The sequence below is a fragment of the Leptonotus elevatus genome, chromosome 1 (genome assembly GCF_054856555.1).
Source record: "Leptonotus elevatus isolate MCC_2025b chromosome 1, RoL_Lele_1.0, whole genome shotgun sequence".
Taxonomy (NCBI): Eukaryota; Metazoa; Chordata; class Actinopteri; order Syngnathiformes; family Syngnathidae; genus Leptonotus; species Leptonotus elevatus.
In genome coordinates this window covers 49,216,768-49,236,007 of record NC_141239.1, presented here as the reverse complement: position 1 = coordinate 49,236,007, position 19,240 = coordinate 49,216,768, and the positions used below count along the sequence as shown (strand labels likewise).

General features: G+C 39.9%; 1 protein-coding gene across 1 annotated transcript; it reads right to left on the bottom strand.

The window, feature by feature from the left end:
* Positions 1-999: 999 nt before the first annotated feature.
* LOC147184228 (caspase recruitment domain-containing protein 10) lies at positions 1,000-17,661 on the bottom strand. The gene is made up of 24 exons (XM_086066825.1): positions 17,472-17,661; positions 13,122-13,364; positions 12,292-12,429; positions 11,972-12,158; positions 9,528-9,666; positions 9,021-9,233; positions 8,186-8,305; positions 7,986-8,111; positions 7,664-7,843; positions 7,447-7,551; positions 6,738-6,774; positions 6,604-6,641; positions 6,425-6,510; positions 6,300-6,346; positions 6,112-6,232; positions 5,610-5,787; positions 4,506-4,629; positions 4,177-4,417; positions 3,853-3,919; positions 3,673-3,775; positions 3,403-3,561; positions 3,068-3,180; positions 2,113-2,228; positions 1,000-1,706 (listed from the first exon to the last, which is right to left on the bottom strand). The coding sequence occupies exons 1-24, from the start codon at positions 17,524-17,526 to the stop codon at positions 1,502-1,504; spliced, it is 3,141 nt and encodes a 1,046-aa protein (XP_085922951.1). The 5' UTR covers positions 17,527-17,661; the 3' UTR covers positions 1,000-1,501.
* Between the last annotated feature and the right edge of the window lie 1,579 nt (positions 17,662-19,240).

The following is a 19,240-nucleotide window of genomic DNA, read 5'->3' as shown; positions in this document are numbered from 1 at the left end:
AATTTACACAACAAGTGCACATTTGATTGAGAGAAATCTTATGAGAAGGACAGAAAATGTCCCCCAATTCTGGAATGGGACATAAATCAATGAAATTAATAACAGTAGCCTACATAAAATGGGCATGATGCATCTGATCGTGCCTTCTTCATGATGACATAACCTTTACCCACTAAAATAATTCGTTTAAATACCTTTTTAAATTTAAAATAGTCCAAATGCTCAGAATTTCAGCTTCTCTGCAGTAAATATTCAATTATATTATCCGATTTCTGTGCTCCTCCGTGAGAGCGGACAGATTATCTTTGTGTTGAATCAAAGTAAAACTGCTGGCTCACCACTGTTGAAATGTCGCAATATCAGTAAATATTTCAAAATTCAAAAAAATCTAATGGAAAAACACAAAGTAGGTGTCATTGAGAATGCTTTCTTATGCTGTTTGACAACATGTTGTGAACTCCTGGAAGAATAGCAATGGTATCAGCCAAAGTTAATGGAGATCCTTAAAAATTAAAATATTCCTATGTGGATGGACAAAGCAGTTCCCCTTGGGCTGATTGTAACCTCAAAATGTTACAATTTCAGTAAAGTCTTCAATGAAAAAAATGTACTGGCCATCAATAAAAAGCTCAAATGAAAAGCAGTGAGAATTGCGGAGCCATGTGATGCTATGTTAATAACCCAGCCACTGTTTGTAAGCTCAAAACGACATTTCAAGTCCCCCATAACCCTCGGTACTATAAATGCATGTGATACAAATTGTAGCTCTATTCGTACATAACATTGAGTCTTTATGTTGATATTCTTCATGAAACCTTGTGATAAATTGTGATGTCTTTGCAACTTTTGTTACTGATTTTCATGGTCATATTTCCCGGACTGTCTTACCATCCAAAGAATAATTAGATCCGAAAAACTGCATTATGTCTGTTTTCTGCTTTTACTTATGAGTAACACATATTTTTTGTACGTTTAAGCACAAAGATGAAGCGCACTCAATTATTTTATAAAAAAATAATTATATATTTTAAACAACTGGTTACAAAAACAATGCAGTAGAAAGTGAGCTGAATTGCTGTGCACAGGTAAAAAAGCAAAAGAAAAAGAATGGCCAGTAAGTGACCTTTTGTTATCCCTCAATGCAGTGAGTAGATGAAAAGTAAATAAATCATAGCACTAAGCGGAAAAAAAGCACTGATATCAACATAACAATCCACACGCAGGTTGATTAAAAAGAAGTCTACCCAATCAAAATGAAGGTATGAAATAAATGGACATTAGAAATCTGGTTGTGGTTTGTTTACACATCCTGACTAATACCACTCATTCTGCAAGTCTATACAGCAGGGTTGTCTAAACTCTGGCTCTGACTTTTTCCAGATATTTTTTGTGACATTTCATTAGACAGTCTGCAGGTTAAATATGTGCCTCCTTGGTCTAATAAAGGTTGCGAAAACACTGGTTTAGATTTAGTTAAAGCGCTTTATAAAAAGCAGTCCATTTACTGCAGCCTATCGAGCTCAACCCAAGCTACTGACATCTGCTGGTTAATAATGGTATTGCGTATGGCTGTGAGCAGCTCTTCTGTGCAGCTCCATGTGGGCTCCAAAGTGCAGTAGAGCAGGGGCAGAGTCTCCAGCTGCAACTGTTCCGCCTGGCACATCTCCTCCATCACACTTTCGTCCCCACACCGTGGAAAAAACTTTCTGTTTGCGATGCAGAAGGGTGAGAGAAAACGGATTGCCTATTATTGGATAACATGTTCATGCACAACATTTAAGATAACAATATGCTTGACGATGGGCAGCGCATCTCATGAGCATTGTTGATGTTCACCATAGGGCAGGCTCCTTCACTCCTGGTCCTCGGGAGCCGGAGTCCTGCAGGTTTGAGATGCTTCCGTTCTCCAACATAGCTGATTCTAAAGATCGAGATCTTTATCAGGCTTCTGCAGAGCTTGCTGATGAGCTGATTATGGGAGTCAGGTGTGTTGGAGTACAGAAACATCTAAAACCTGCAGAACTCCGTCTCCCGAGGACCAGGAGTGAGAAAGCCTGCCATTGGGGATAAGTTATGCTCACCACATATTCAAAGCAGTGAATTGGCTTTTACCTGAGCTTCTTATGTTTTTTGCTCTTTGGCAGGATGTGGATGACAATAGGATAAATCCCTTGTCTCAGCAAACCTTCAACGCATGGCAGCCCCAGTTCCAACAAAGAGTGTTTGTCCTAAAGCGGACAAAAAAGATGTGGCATGTAAAATTATTGTATTTTAGGTAGGCATACATTAGAGTATTAAAAATAGCTGTGGGTTGACCCGTAAACTCGCTTGTTGGGGAGTTTTATGTGCGAGTCATGTGCAGGCTTGGGGAGTAACGGAAAACATGTACTGCCGTTGCGTAATCAGATTGCAAAAAAAAAAAGTAACTGTATTCCATTACAGTTACAGGAAAAAACACATAATCAGATTACAGGTACATTTATTAAAAATGGGGATTACTTCGAGGGATTACAATTACTACGATGAGAGAGTGCGAAAGAGGGCGAGAGAGAGAGAGAGAGAAGGACAGAGCGAGAGAGAGCGTGCACACCCACGCGAGTGGGACCATTGCCACATGTCGTGGAGGTGGGAACGAACGAACGAACTGACTAGTCGTGTCCTCCACACGTGGGCAGTTCAAAAACAGCATATGGCCTTCAATCAATCAATCAATCAATCAATCAATAGCCTACATGCTTTTTAATTACACTAGGAGTTTTGCTATTTGTAGGCTGCCCGGGTCCCTATCACCCGCAAATAGCAGGGGCACATTGGTATAGAATATATATTGTGGTGATATTTATTTTTATTTCGTCTTCATGAGCATACTCAATATTGGAGTAATCCCAAAATACATTACTTTAATATTATGGTACTTGGATTACGTTACTAGCTTTTTTTTTTTTTTAGCAGGTAACTTCTAACTGTAATGGATTACATTTTTAAAAGTAACCCTCCCAATCCTGGTCATGTGGTAATGAACATTGTTATAATGCTGACAATCTGAGAATCAATAATGTTATATCACCTGGTTGATGACCTCCTGTATGGACTCTAGCCGTATGCCGAGAGCTGACTCTTGACTCTGGGAATCCAACAGAAATATTCTCTTGTCTCTCCTCTCACAGGACGATATTGTCTCTACAAATGACAGGTTGGAGATAGGTGACGATACTGCGGCTTGTTTAGGATCCGACATGATTTATTGTCATACGCACATCAGACACACCAGCTCAAAATAGCATTGAATACAATTCTAATTCAGCAACCTACTAGCGTGTATAAAAAGAATGCAGTACAATTTGGAGATAAGATGCAGTTTTGTATTAGTTGTTATGATAATAATGATCATTTTGCTCATACCAGGTGCACAGGTGTTGTATTGTAAACCAGACTCGACAGGCTGCATCAGTCTCTCGATGAGGCCACGGGAGAGCAGAGATGGTGAGAAGATGACGGGCCGCTTTGATTCAACCTTTACCGGCTGCACTAGGCTGTAAGGGATCAAATGCTCCTCATGCCCTGAGTAAACACACACATACACACAGAAAAATGCAGAAAATATGAAGTTTAAAATTGACGAGAAAGATTTGGTTTTGTAATTTTGGAGCCCACCCAAGGTGTGGTTCTTACGTTTGTTCAGTGTGTAAAGAACCTGCTGTGTGGCCCCTATCCCACGGCATTTGGGATCCACTGCTTTTACCAGACGAACTCGACCAAAGGGTTTCTTCATGAACTACAGTATATGGTGACAAATGAATGAATACTTGAAACTCGTCTTGCAATGTGAATATGAAAATGAGTCATCATCACCTTCTTTTTGAAGTCTTTTTGCTCCAGGGACATTTTCCGTAACTTGACAAGTAACAACTGTTGTGCGCTTAAATGAAAAATTGTGTAAATAAAGTGCAACATAATCAGTATTTTTCATTCATCATTTTCTGTCAAGATGAGAAAATGGTTTGCTTATCATACTGAGAGGTTCTTTTTTTAAATCAGCTACACGAAAGTCAAGAGTGAACATTTCAGACGCAGCACTTTATGAGAGCTACAATAACAAGACATTTAAATAATGATTGACGATGACTATGCATTCCTGGATCATTGAGAAAATGTACTTGTATTTACATGGCCCACCTATTATAGCTGGGCATGCATCCTGCCTGCAGGGGGTTGGCCGTGCGAGGGTCCACCAGGGAACAGCGCCAATGATATTTGCCATTGTACCTCGTGTCCGTGACGTGTATGATGTCATCGCAGGACACACCCAGAGACGGTGGGTCTCCGAGAGGCTCAATGTTGAGATTGACCCGCACATAAAATGAGTCAGCACCCTTGAAAGTGGGCAAAGAAAGTTGGGAGCACAACTTGGCGTACGCTGTGGACGGGAAGCAGATTGACAGCTTCGTCTCAGCAAAATGACTGAATAAACGATAACATTCAGTTTTTTGTACAAACTGACTCACCCTCTGGGTTGCTCTGATGTTTCAGTGAGGACGGTTCAGTCCACCATTGCAGAGAAAAGTGCGCTACCTCAGCAGTGCACTGGCTGAGCACAATATTTCCTTCTTCGAAGAGAACATGCTCTAGCTGAATAGGAGAAAAACATGTCACTCACGCTGAAATCAAATTACCGTAGTCAGTTTCATCATCCTCTTAATATATATATTCCAATATAAAGCTTTAATATACTTGGGAACTATAAGGGGATGTTTAATAATGACCCTACACTATTTCTCATATCTATCATGTTGGAAAATAGTTACAGTCATTAAAGGTCTTGTGAGATAGTATAATAATTGTTTGATGTGGGATTAAAAATGTCACATTTCTACTTAATTATTTCTAATGAGTGCCCTAATAGAGTTAAACCTTCTAGACGTGCAGACATAAAACAAGATAGACACAATCTGGAGAGACAGAAAAAAACTCGGGGTGTCAGGCGTTTAAAAAATGTAATCGTAATTAATCGCATGACTTCAATAATCGCAAATTTTATATCTATTCTAAATGTACAATAAAATGTACAATATATATTTTTTAAGTTTTTATACTTTTGTTAGCATAAAATTGTACAAAAATGTTAAACTATCAGAAATATGGCTGCATCTTTTAGTCATTGATACAGTCATTTCATAATAATTCATAAAACTGGGTTAAAATTAAAAGATGTACTGTACTGTAATATCGAGTGTAACATCGATTTGTGTTGGAGTCATTTTTCTGCCACTAGATGGCACAATTGCATCTGCAAGACATTGGTGACAGCTCAGTGCATTTTTCTTTTCATAATAAGTGCTATCTAATCTTTAACATGAAGTAAGTTGTGAAATTCTGCACATATTTAAAATTGTCAAACACAACTTGACCACAGTCTCCACAAATATATGCATTATTATTACATTTATTACAGCTAAATGTTGACATGGACATGTCTGCTGCGTTGCGACTGGAATTCCCACAGTACAGGCTTCTTCAGGAAGGAACTTTAAATTAACTCAAAATTAACGCACTCATTTTGACACCCCTAAAACAAAACTATACAGATCTGCCCAAACACTGACACATACCTCTAGGAGCTCACTTCCTTCCTTCAGCCCACATTGTTCTGCCACTGAACCAGCTTTAACGTGGCTGACAAAAATTCCTGTTTGGTTTCCACCAGTTATAGTAATGTCATCAGCCATACTGGCTCTTCCGTGCTTTGGCGTCATAGGAGGGCTTGAAGATGGAGAAATGGGAGGTATCCTAAAATAGAGCAAGCATACTGTAATGTTGGTGTGGACCATAGGTGTCAAATCCAGGTCCAGAAAGCAAAACCACTGCCACAGTTTGGCTTTAGCCACAGGTGCGCCTACTCGAGACCTCGTTTACCTGGCAGTAGGCGCACCTGTGGCTAAAGCCAAACTGTGGTAGGGTTTTTACTTTCTGGACCTGGATTTGACACCGCCGGTGTGGACTGTCCATGCTCCCAGAATATATCTTATTAGATGTAATACAATAATTGCATTTTGAACAAAGTGAGACCGTTTTAACGAGTTTGTTTTAGTTGCCTTGATGGACAATTACTACCTTGGACTGCTGGGATTGTGCCGATGTGCGCTAACAGCAGGCAGATTAACCAGATCGGGGGGGAAGAGATGAGAATGTAGGGAGTTCCAGGAATCCCATAGAGAGGGTTCACCATGTTCACCTAAAACACAGCTTGTTGAGAATATCGATGCTTATGCAAAATGAGCACATACCGTAATGAACAATACCTGCTATGTTGTCATTTTCATCACTGCCCCAAGAGTCCAAGTCGAACCTTTTCAAAAGGCAGACAAAGTGAAATTACTGTTGTTGAAAACCTGTGGTGGTTGTTGAATTATAACAAAAAACTCACTCTGTATTGAATCTTCGGTTGATGGAGTTCATACAAGGAGGGAATGGGAATGTTGAGAGGCGATTTATTTCCTTCTCATCTTCTGTCTGAGGATGCAGATGTTGATAAAGAAGATTCATTTATTTCTTACTGTCTATCCCTAACCTGCATTTATAAGTGAGTAGCCAAGTCATACGCACTGACGACTGTGGATTCTCCTCAGAGTTGGAATGAGAATCTGTAAATGAACACACCCAATTTCTAAGTAAGTAAACAACGACGTTAAGTAGAAACTTGCTGATTAGCTTTGGTATCGTGAGCGAAAACAACCGACCCTCTGAATTGTCATTGGCTTGGCCTCTAGAAGATGCCTGTTGAAGAGAAGAAAAGAAGTACAGCACAGGTATGACCTTACACTAGGAGAGCAGCTCTCAGCATGTACCAACATGTCAAACATTGCTTAAGACTAGTCTACAATGTTTTCATGTTCTCTGAAGTTACGAGATACGTATTATAGTTTGCTTTGAAGTCACACAGTTACAATACAGAGTAGCATCATAACAAACATAATTGCTACCAAAACCTTTGTGTCATGCAGAAAAAGTACATCAATGTTAAAGTAGCACTAAGGAACTTTTCAACCTTAATCAAATATTTTCATAACTCTTCTGATGAAACTTAAAACTAGTTGAATGGTACCTTAGCCATGGCCCGAGGGGGTCTTTATTATTTTTACTGGCACTAAGCAACTTTGAGGGAGATGGTAGGAAAACTGCCAGACATAAAACTACAAATGTGCTGACTGCTTTATGGCATACGTCACTTCCCCCTTTCCCAATTCGTAACAAAGACGGAAGTCAATTTGAATGTCGACGCATGAAAAAAACGGCGCAATGCGCTTGTCCTCATGGAAAATGTGGTCTTCCTTCAGGCATAGCATTGCTGCTTTTGTCCATATGGCGACGCCATAATAAACATAAACCGCAAGTTCCTTAGTGTTGCTTTAAGTCCCATGTTTGAGTATATATTTTCACAGTCAAGACCTTCCGTAACTGAAGATGGGTGCCATTAACAGGAAGGCTCAGGTCCAGGTCCAGGGAGCAACAGGGTCCGTAGCACTGGTCTTCACTGCACAGAGACAGATGGGACTGGAGAGCACATGACATACAGTACAAAGAATCATGTGTTACATAATATAGACAGAAGTGTACTTGATTGACAGGTGTCTAAGTCAGCTCGTTACATAAGGAGTTGACTTACGCAGTGCAGACAGGAACTGCTCCGTTCCAATTGCTCCCTGCTCTTTTCTGTTTCTCGCTCCAACTCCCGCTGCTGCTGCTCCACGTTGGCTTGCAGCTCGGCAATGCGTTTACGCAAACGATTCTTGTCCAATAGACAGTCAGTGTACTCCAACTGCAGATTGTCTCGACTACGCATAGCCTGAAGGAAAAAGGAATGTGGACAGGCAAACAGGATGTTCAATGCCATTCTAGTAGGGATGAATCTGGGTGAATGATGGATCTGAAGTGTTGGGACGTTCACATCCATGAGCCATGAATGAAGACCCTGAGTATACACTGACCTGGTCTCTCTCCTTTTCAAGTTCCATGATCTGGTTAAAGTAGGACGTACTCCTCTTTTGCTCTGTCTCCCAATCCAGCTGGAGAGTTCTCACCTTCAGCTGCAGCTGCTCACACTGGGATTGCAGCTGCAAATGCAGTTCACAAGTACAACAGCCATTCATGAACCTGTTCATTTATCCACTTCTGAGAAAATGCCCACCTTGTCCCTGTGCTCCTCAGTGCTTTGAATCTCCCCCTGTAGTCTTGTGATGAAGTTGCACAGCTCCTGTCTTTGCTCTGCAGCCTCCTTGTGATCCTGCCGTAGGATATCCACCAGAGCCTGGAGGAAACACACAGCAGAAATTTTACTCTATAAAATTCATCCATCCGTCCTCCACGTGTGAGCGGGAGCCGATCCCAGCTGCTGAGATCTGCAGACTTGGTGGAACCCAGAGTTCGAAGTAAACATGGTGAAGATGCCTTTAGCTGTTATGCTGCACACAAATGGAATCGTTTTAAATCATGTTTTTTTTTCTTCTTTTAATCATCTTAGAGAACCTCTTACTTAAATGTTTTTAAAGTTTGTTTGTCTAATGTTTTAACATTGTCAATGTACGTTTTCTCTGATTTGCTTCTGAATGTTAACTGCTGTGTTTGTTGATGCTAATAGATGTTGTCTTTCCTTGTGTAAAGCACATTGAGTTGTTTTGTGTATGAAATGTGCCATAGAAATAAACTTGCCTTGCCTTACGGCTGTAGATATTGTCACCAGGTAATCCCAGGGCACATCCAGACAACCATCCGCACTCACATTCACACTTGTGGACAATTAAGAGTATTATTAATCCAACATGCATGTTTTTTTTTCTGGAGACATGGTAGAAGACGTAAAATCCACACAGGATGGTTTGTGAGGCACACATGCTTGCTAGGCACTTGCTGCCATTTCTTAGCCAATAAAGCTATACTTGCCAAAGATCTGGACTGTCCACAAGCATAATCAAATAAAAAGATGCACCACATTCAGGTATAAAAAATGAGAGACAAGAACATACTATGACTCCAGTAGTAGGAACTGGATCCTTCATCTGCGTTCCTGTGTTTTCTGTTTTTGGAACTTCAATGCGGTACGGTGGCTTTACAGGTAAAGGTGGTGGGCAACCAGGTCCCCCTGTGGATAACGAGCTCTTCCTCGTGTTTGTTTGAATCCCATTTCCTTCAGGATTGATAGCTTGATGCTCTGTTAACCTGGACGTTAACTCTTCTACCTGTATGGGGACAGAACACAGCAGTCATCAATACACATGAACTTTTAACAAACAATAATCACATCGAGCCACGTGATTTTAGCTAGCAACATTGTGGTGCATTGGTTTCCACTGTGAATGGATGTACAGTAGGTTTCTATAGTTTAATGAACTTTGCATACAATCCACTTGTCCATCCCCTACAACTATGTGGCTCAAGTCTGCAAATACAACATGTAACACTCAGGTTTTAAGTAGTAAAGTGTTATAGAATGTTAAATTAGATTATTTTGATGTTGCTCCCCACTGTCTCACTTGCTTGAGCAGTCTTCTCTCTCGTGTGGATGCTTTGCTTTGCTCTTCTAGGGCCTTGGAGTACTTCACAGCTTGCTCCAGATGTCTGTCTTTCAGCTTGCCCAGCTCTCGACTAGCCGACTCCCAGTCTTGACGTAGCCTGGATGATGCAAGTTACGCAAGGTTAGTTTTGGACTGAATAAAGCATACATAGTCACAGACAAACAGCAGCACTGAGCACCATAAAGCATTTGATCAGATTGCTTTGTTTTTCATCATTTATCATAGATGCTATATTTTCATGGTATTTGGGGACTGACAATGATATGCAGGAATTTGTGACGGTGAGATGAAGCCCCGTAATGCACATTCTTGGGGAGTAACGGAATACATGTACCGCCGTTACGTAATCAGATTACAATTTTTTTTTAAACTGTATTCCCTTACAGTTACAGGAAAAAACATGTAATCAGACTACAGGTATATTTCCTAAAAATGGGGATTACTTCGAGGGATTACAATTTCTACGATGAGAGAGAGAGAGGGACCTACCTACATGTCGGGGAGGTGGGGAGAAACTAACTGACTAGTCGTCTCCTCCACACGCGGGCAGTTTGAAAAAGCTTCACGGACGGGAGGAGAAAATGGCGACCGGTATTTACTGGAACTTATTCGGAGCGAAAGTTTGAGCTGAGAGTCCAGCGGCATGCTACGCGCTGTAGCCTCTTGCTAGCTAGCCCGCTAGCCTACAACCATAATGTGAGTTACACCTTCCAAACAAATCTTCTTCCCACCAATTCACTATTTAAACATCATACACAACATATACATGGGTAAACTTGTGACTGGGATAAAAGTTCATTTTGCAGTTGATGTCACACATCGTCATCTTCCTTGGATGACTATCTATCTATCTATCTGTCTATCTATCTCTCTATGCTTTCAGTGACAGTTTGAAAACAGCATATGGACATCAATCAATCAATCAATAGCCTACATGCTTTTTAATTACACAAGGATTTTTGCTATTTGTAGGCTGCCCGGGTCCCTATCACCCCTGCAAATAGCAAGGGCACATTGTATAGAATATATATTGTGGTGATATAAATTTTTATTTTGTCCTCATTAGCATACTCGGTATTGGAGTAATCCAAAGTAATCAAGTTACATTACTTTAATATTATGGTACTTGGATTACCAACTACATTTTTTAGCAGGTAACTTGTAACTGTCACGGAATACATTTTAAAAGTAACCCTCCCAACTCTGATGATGCATATATATACTCAGTCAACTGTGCACATGTACTGACCCCTCATTAGGATTCATTTACTCTATGGCGCTATCAAATGGCCAATAACATGTATTACAATCTAGTTTCCGCCTACTTCAAAACAAGTAGGACCACAGTGAAGCAGTATTAGAAATAGGAATGCACTTTTGTTACTTATAGTGCTTGTAATTAAATAAATACAATTAAACCCCCAATATTTTTCAATGTTTTTAATTTTTTTTAAAGAAAAAGAAAAAGTAATTTGACTCCATCACATTTCGCAGCTGTATCTTATGTCTCAGATGACACGCGGTTCATACGCCAAACCAGCAGACCAATTCCAGTGTTGCCAACTCGCTTAATCTGGCGACTTTCCAAAGCCCCATAGCGCCTTTTTTGTCAAAAGCAACTAGAGACAAATCTAGTGGCTTTTTCTAGCGTTCTTTAGGGTGTTTTTTTACTCACTTTTTGCCTCTCTTACAATGTTATTCCCCTCTTCTACAGTGTTTATTACTGTTACATGCAAATTGGCAATTATGCAAATTAGGCAATGACATCATTTAGTGACCTGTAGCGACTTTTAGGACAGCCAATAGCTACTATCTTGGGAACACTGACCACTTCCAAAATCAGTCACGTGGTACAGTGCTTCAGGAAGGTTCAAACGTCATCAATTATGTCGTCGAACCACACTACGCCTTGATTTTTGCTGATTACTCAGCACACACTTAGAAGGCACAGAATGTAACATCATTAGCAGGAATGGATTAAGCACCACTGTAGTCCTCAATTATCTTTTTATCGTTTGACATGAAACTCAAAAACGGTCAGTATTGCATAGTTCCGTAATCCTCTTTTTAGTTGCTCCGTATAGAACACAGAATTATGCAGAATATAACATATTTGCGACAAGAACAAAACTTGAATTTTGGACTTTCAAAGCTGTCGTATACAACAGACACACAGGCAGTGAGATCTGGAAGATCATAACACTCGATGAGATGCAATAACACTCATACTGTGGTCCTAATTTGTTACTTTGGCTTTTAGACTTAGTAACAGCTTCTGAGCAGATACAGGAGGAAATACAATTTTGAGGTTGTGGGTTTGTTTGTAAGTTGATGTAACTGCTTTTTAATTGACATCAAAACGTCAACATTTTCAACAGTTCTTTAAACTAAGTGAGTCAAACCTCTCTAGCTGCAGCCTGTCATGGCGTAACTCCTGCGCTTTACGTTCAGCACGGCTACGGTCGTCTTCAGCCACCCGACAACGCTGAGACAAGCGCCGTTCACACATCCGACTGTTTCGAAGCTGCACTCTCAGTTTTCGAACCTCCAGCAGCAGAAACTGAGTCAAACCCTCTGGACCTTCCTCATCTGTAAGCGCATGTTTGCATTATGTAAGTCTGAGAATACTATATTTTGATTGTGTGTGTGAGCCAATGAAACTTAAATGCTTTTATATACACCAGTAGTCCTTTAAAAAAAAAATCATTTAATTTTTTTTTACCCAGTATGAGAGAGCAGCGGTGTGTCGGCTGCTCTCCAGTCAGCTGTGTGTATTGCTCTGGATGGTAAAACTCCAGTGACTCCATGAAGGCCTGAAGACCTCTCGGACCCTGTCCACGCAGAATGTCCAGCAAACGACCTGTGCAATTACATAAATGGAAAAAATGCAATGAAATGGAATAATTATGATTCACGTGAGTGTGTGTCGGCTGACTTTTTTTTAACGAATGTATTCACACACACTATTAGCAACACAATCCACGAATTTTTTAATTTGTGCTTTTCCTCATTAGGGTTGTCGGTGAGCTGGAGCCAATCCCAGCTGATTTTAGGCAAGAGGCAGTGTAGTCAATCAAAAGTGAGCATTATTTTGGCAACGAAATAACAGACTGTCATGAACTCAGTTTTGGAGCAAGTGTTTGTCTACACTTCTCGTTCATCCCTGTCGTTCTGCTCCCCTCTACTTACTGTAGCTAAAGCTTTCATCTTGCTGTTTTCGACCCCTTCCTAGATCTTTGTTTCACCGCAACACCTGTTCATGTGTGCTGACCTGTTATCGGCTCATTTGCATACTGGGTTTCTTATCTTAAGGTTTAAAAACAAAAATACTAGCTTTTTATGTTCACACCAACAAATACTGATTTTAGAACATAACCAACAACACTTATTTAGAACGAATGCATTGAAATGAAATGTGACACAGATTCAAATTCATTACAGAATAATTATCTCCTCTGTGATGAACGCAGTCAAATTTTAATATAAAAATGTTATTGCTATTTTGTCTTGTGCTACTGTTGATGATTTTAGAGGTATAGAGTTTCCTCTCACCGGCCTTGGTGATGCGGAGAGGGTACTGAATAGAGTTGAGCACCTCATCTTCATCCTGTTCATCAATGACTTTACACTGCCGCAGATATGGAGTGAGTTTGGCCGGGTTTAGGATGCGGGTTAGCTTGTGTCGCACCCCTTCCACACGATCCCACACTTCCTCACAGTGCTCCTCTGACCATGAAGGAGAAGGCCTGTTTTCCTCCTGAGTGATTTGGCCGTCTTCTGCCCAAACGGTGAAGCCTGCATGAGTCCCCAAAAAACACACACAATAATTTTAAATAGGTTGTAGTCGAGCACAGCGGAGAATACTGTTCAATAATTTGTACAAATGTACAAATGTACAAAATGTACAAAATGTACAAAAGCTAAAAAGCTAAAATGCTATGAATTGTCACCAACATGCACACCCACATTCTACTTGTGTCAACTTCAACCTGAAAATATCAAAACAATTGCCACAGTATTTTGGATTTTATGGACATTAAGCCTTTTTCTCACCATACAGTGCACTCATGAGTTTACATACTCCTAGCGTATGTAAACTTTCAAGCACAACTTTAATTAGTATCATGAGTTGTGCTGAATAAGCCCTGCATGACATACTGAATGTTTTTTTTTGTGTGTGCAACTTTTAAGGCATCATTTTCAAAACGTATTAATTGGATTTCAAATTGTATGCAGCCTTCCAACTTTGAAGGTTTCGCTTCCCGTTTCTTTGGAACTATGGCTCAGAGCAGTCACATGCAACTTCTTATTGTAAGAATACAGTATGTTTTATTTTTGCGGCCACTGCAACACTTAAGACTATGGGTCCTATTTTCGTGCCCAGCACAAGTCTAGCACAAAGCGCAGTCTACGTGCATGAGTGGATTTTTCTTTCTTTTGGTATTTTCCAAGACTAGCACAGGTAGAGGTGGGCATTTGTGCTGTTTTCCGCTGTTGTGAGAGGGAACGCAGCGGACTCCCGGCCAAACGAAGCAGCTCCCCTCATTGCTTTTAAATTCAGCGCAGAAAGAGAGAGAGAGAGAGACGGTCTACCAAGCATGCGGATGCAGAAGATCAGCATGTGCACAGTATATTTAAAACAAAACTGCACGAAGATCTGCACTTGCAGATGATGTAAAGTAGGCCGCTGTGGATGAGCACTTGGAGACAACCTCCCACCCCTGATCGTGCCTGTTGTGCCGTGTAGTCAGGGTGGTGCTATTAAAATATTTTCAAGATGATGATGATAATAATTCACGGAGCTCAGAATCTGTCTGCTTGCGCCTCGATTAAAGACTCCAAAATCACATTACATGAACTGTACCACCACAATTTGGACCTGCTTTTAGCTAGTCTTAAAATCGAGTCTACTTTTGGACACCAAATTTCCAGATGTGCCAGGGGCATGCAATAGAATATGCCAGAGTGCCTATCGAGGTGTACCAAATTCACAAAAAAAGTTCAACTACACTTGCCCCAGCACGAAAATGAAGATGCACTCGTTTTTATGCCAAGTTCACAGACGCACGTCTATGAAAATAGGGCCCAAAAATAGGTCCCAATGTTTGCACAACAAACCAGTTCCAGACAAAATAAGGTTTTTGTCTGACTACACTTATCTGGTATCCACCATCATTCACTATCTTGTTTCCACAGATATAAGATATCAATCAAATTTCAACTGTAAAATGCTTGTATGTGTTCCATTTCTTAATCTTTCATCAACTATCATCTTTGTATAGCACAGCAAACATCAGTAATTACTAAGGCTGCATTACTGAGGCAATGAATCTCAACAAAACAGATATGAAATACAATCCACAACTTATTAACATTAGTTGTAGTAAAACTGTACAGCCAACAACGTATTCATGTTCCTATGCAACCCAGGAATGTAGTGAATAATATTGTAACATTTCAAACATCATTTAATTGCTCTGGAATAAGGAATGTGGTTGCTATCAGGATATTGAATTATCGAGCTTCACTGCATGGGTGAAATGGAAGAATACTGTTTAACTCACAATTACTTTAAAAACTAATGACATAAAATGAGAGTTAGTCATATGCCAGTGTGCTTTTCCATAAAATTTAGATGCTGATCATTTCTTCACAATATGTAACCATGTGTGACAATGAAAGCACCACAGCATTCTGAGTTTGTTTAATACATCATTAGTTTACGTACAATCTGTTATCATGTCAATTTCTTTCTTGCTTTCTTTTTAATATTGAATAAATGAATAAGCAATGTAATGCAAACTATACTAGAATATATATATATGGGGCAGTTGAATGTTAAAAATAAGCCTTTTGGTAGGCCTGTCGTGAGTCATTGTGGGGAGTCAGGAGAATTTTGATGCCCTGTTCAGATGATCTGACAACTAAAATGTGAGCCAGCAGGCAGGCTGAGACTCGCCTGGATGCTCTGGAATCTTTGTCACTCATCAGCAGTCTAGTGAGATGTTGTGCTTGAGTAATTAGCACCAAACACCTTACTTATGGTCAGTAAAATACATACTTTACAGTGACTATGTGATGTCAAATAGACACATGCTTTAGTTTTAACCCTCGAGTTATGTTTGATTCTCAGAAATTGCAATAAAGTTCCAGGCTCAATTTAACCTAAGGTGAGTTTGATTACACTGTAACAAATTTCAGTAAAATCTACAGTAAAAAAATTACAGCTTTTTCTTGTTTTTTAATTTTACAGTATTTAACTGTATACTGCAATGCATTATGGATAGAACAAAGTGCATTATGTGTAAAAACAAAGTACAGTAATTTGCTGTATCATTAACGCTAAAATACTGTATATTTTACAGTAACTATGTTTTGGCACATATATATGTGGTTACAGGTAGATGCTGTAAAGATTGTTGGATTTTGTCAGGTATCTCTATAGGAGAAGAAGCAAATAGCGGACCCTGTATTGTCACCGGAACAAGGACAAGAGTAATATTTTAGCACGAGGGCAGTCTGCTTTGTCTTCACATCGCATTTCTCCGATAAACAGGCAACATTACAGCGAGCATTCTTTTATGCAATCGGCTGCAGAGCGAGGATTGATTTTACAACAAGGGCGGCACGGTGGATGACTGGTTAGCACGTCCGCCTCCCAGTGCATAGGACGTGAGATCGAGTCCGGGCTTCGGTCTTCCTGGGTGGGGTTTGCATGTTCTCCCTGTGCCTGTGTGGGTTTTCTCAGGGTGCTCCGGTCTCCTCTTACATTACAAAGACTGGTTAATTGAGCACTCTAAGTTGTCCATTGGTGTGATTGTGAGTGTGGATGGTTGTTTGTGTCTGTGTGCCCTACAATTGGCTGGCAGCATGTTCAGGGTGTACCGTACCTACTGCCCAAAGCCAGCTGGGATAGGCTCCAGCGACCCTTTTGAGGAATAAGTGGTTAAGAAAACGGATGGATGGATTTTACAACGACATAGTGTATTATGAATTTACAAGTAAATTACGTTGAGTATAAGAAAGATTTGTAAACTAGATTACAGTGAGTTGCTGTAAAAGTAAATACAGTACATAACTGTAATTTATATACAGTAAATACTTGTTTAAAAAAAAACAGTTATGTACTGAGATTTTACAAGAATTAGCTGGCAACTTTTTTTGCCAGTTATTTCCTGTAAATACTACAGTCAATTTGTTACAGTGTATACAAGTGTCATTAGGGGGATAAACTTGCATTAACTTTCACATATATCATGTTTCTAAAATAATCATTCGAGTGTTTTTCATTTAAAAAGAAGAAGAAGTTGCATTTATTTTTAATGTACAAATATGTGCAAGGAAATATTTTACTTGTATGGCAAGAAAAATAAGTTCTGTGACAAAACTTTGACACTCCTGTCATGTTCAATTCTCAGGAACAGTAATTTAATGTTCCTGGCTCAATTACGCTATCCAAAAGTATCAAAAACTAGAAAGAAAAAAATCCCCAAAACTCTGTTTATAACTCACTATGAACTCCATTAATAACATTCTCAATCAATATATGCCTATAGTGAGCAACAAGGAATACTTAAAAAAAAATGTTTTATAATACAATTAATGTTTACATTGTCTTTTCGTGTTATAAAAAGCCAACGTAAATAAAGACCAGTTTGTAAAACAATAGCAATACTGTAAACCCACAAACTAATTACAAAACATAACAAAATATACATGTCTAATAGTTTTAGAGTCTCTGTGCCAACTGTAAAACTAGAGTCCTATTATTTAAGATACTCGTTCACCAACAGATATCTGAGCATTTTAACCGATGTTGTAAATGTAAACTTGTGAATTCGGGCTAAAAAAAAAAGAGGCGAATAAGCAAAGAATGTGCTTGGCTCCTTCAAGTGGACTCACCGCTCATGTCTCCAAGCGTCTTGTTGAGGTCCGGAGTCCAGACTGCTCCCTGCATTTATCACCACGTCCCATTCAAGTCTGGAGGTGAGTCAGAGGAGACACAAAACACATGACAGCGTGTCTGTGTGCGTGTGTGTGTGTGTGTGTGTGTGTGTGTGTGTGTGTGTGTGCGTGTGTGATTGTAAGCGTGTGTCTCGAATGAGTCATGAGCAAGCAGAAAGGCTCCGGTAGAACAGAAACAACATACTTATATTGTTCATGTCTGGCCTGCTGCGTCAGTAGATGGTGCTGTTTACCAACGTTAGTACGATTGCGCCTCAAGCCGATGAAAAAAATGGAAAGCTTTGTCGTTCAGTGAAAGTGTAAATAATTGAAAAAGTAAGTACAGTAATGAAGTATTTCCACTTTGTTACTTCCCACCACTGAAAGTTGTGAATATGTCACTAATTCAGCAATAAACTTTAATTTAATTTAATTTAATTTAAACTGTAGGAACCAGGTTATGTCAAATGAGTCATAAGCATTGCGAGTGACTCACCCTTGGAAGTGCCCCGCTTCACTCGACTTCACCTTGATAACGCAGACAAGAATGTATTTAGCAGTTGTATTGCCTCAGGGAGTTCTGTGGTACTGTACACTTTTCTACCTCTCTGGCTGAATTGTATTTAATTATGAAAACACTATGACACACAGTTTCAGTTTCACCCTTTATAGACTTGTACTGATCTGATGATCATACAGCACTCCAAAATGTAGCCATAAAGCGAAATACATTTCAATTAAAACAGATTTGCACAAGTGGTCATGAGTTTATGTGTTATGCTCCAATGCACAATGTAGTAGTTCAGATTTAAAGGCGCATTGCGGAATTTAATATGTTGTTAAAGATTTTTCGTCATCATGCATGCTCCATCAATGCTCAGATGAGTACAAAGAGCCTTGACTTTTTAACTGCGAGTACGCCCATCCGCTTGTGTCTTCCTTTCGGTGTGGAGTGTTCGGGGGTGAACGCTCACGTCATGCTCGTCCCCGCGGACATATAGTGTTGTGTTAGCTAGTGTACGACACGATTGGGATGGAAACTGAAAAACAAAACAAGAATAGACCAGCTTTGAGCACAGCCCAAACTCCAGTACAGACTCCAAGAAAACTGAAAGAAACAAAGAGTTTATTTGAGCGCACATACTCGCACATACTCGAGCTTGACACAGAGGCTGTAGTTACGCTTTCGGCCAAAGTAAAAAGTGTCAAAACTCCGTAGTGCACCTTTAAACTCTACATGACAACAGGATGTTGTACATTGTAGTTGTGAGCTGAAAAGGGATTCTTGTTTACATTCCAGAGAAGCTCTTCATTGTACAGCAAACCCTCGTTTATCATCCAAATGCAAATCTCTCGCTAACTCGAAGAAATCGTAATGTTTCTGAGCCCATTAAACATAGTGGCCATGAGCCGCTGTGTAAAATCCAAAGCTGCTTGGCTCAGTTGTCATATTGAGTGGGTGGAATTTTAGTAGTGTGGAATGGCATGAGGTTGACGGTAGGTTTGAAATGTTTAGGAAAAGTGTTCAAGAGCACTGAAGAATTACGAGCTTCTTGGGAGAAGAATGTGTCTCATTCTTGGCAAGGTGACAGGGCTGGCAGGCCACCTATTTTCTTTTTTTTCTTTTTTTTTTTTACTGAAACTGACTGTGAGTGTGTTTGCGGTCTCAGTGCTGATGCTGAGATTGCAAAAAACACCATACTTACGAACCCACATCGTCACTTGAT

Bases quoted from the DNA above. Each gene is read 5' to 3' on its own strand.
- LOC147184228 (XM_086066825.1), bottom strand. From the start codon at position 17,526: ATGCAGGGAGCAGTCTGGACTCCGGACCTCAACAAGACGCTTGGAGAC. The intron at 9,667-11,971 runs GTTTGACTCACT...TGCATCATCCAG, and splicing joins GACAGGCTGCAGCTAGAGAG to GCTACGTCAAGACTGGGAGT. The intron at 3,562-3,672 runs GTAAGAACCACA...GTGTTTACTCAG, and splicing joins TCTTTACACACTGAACAAAC to GGCATGAGGAGCATTTGATC.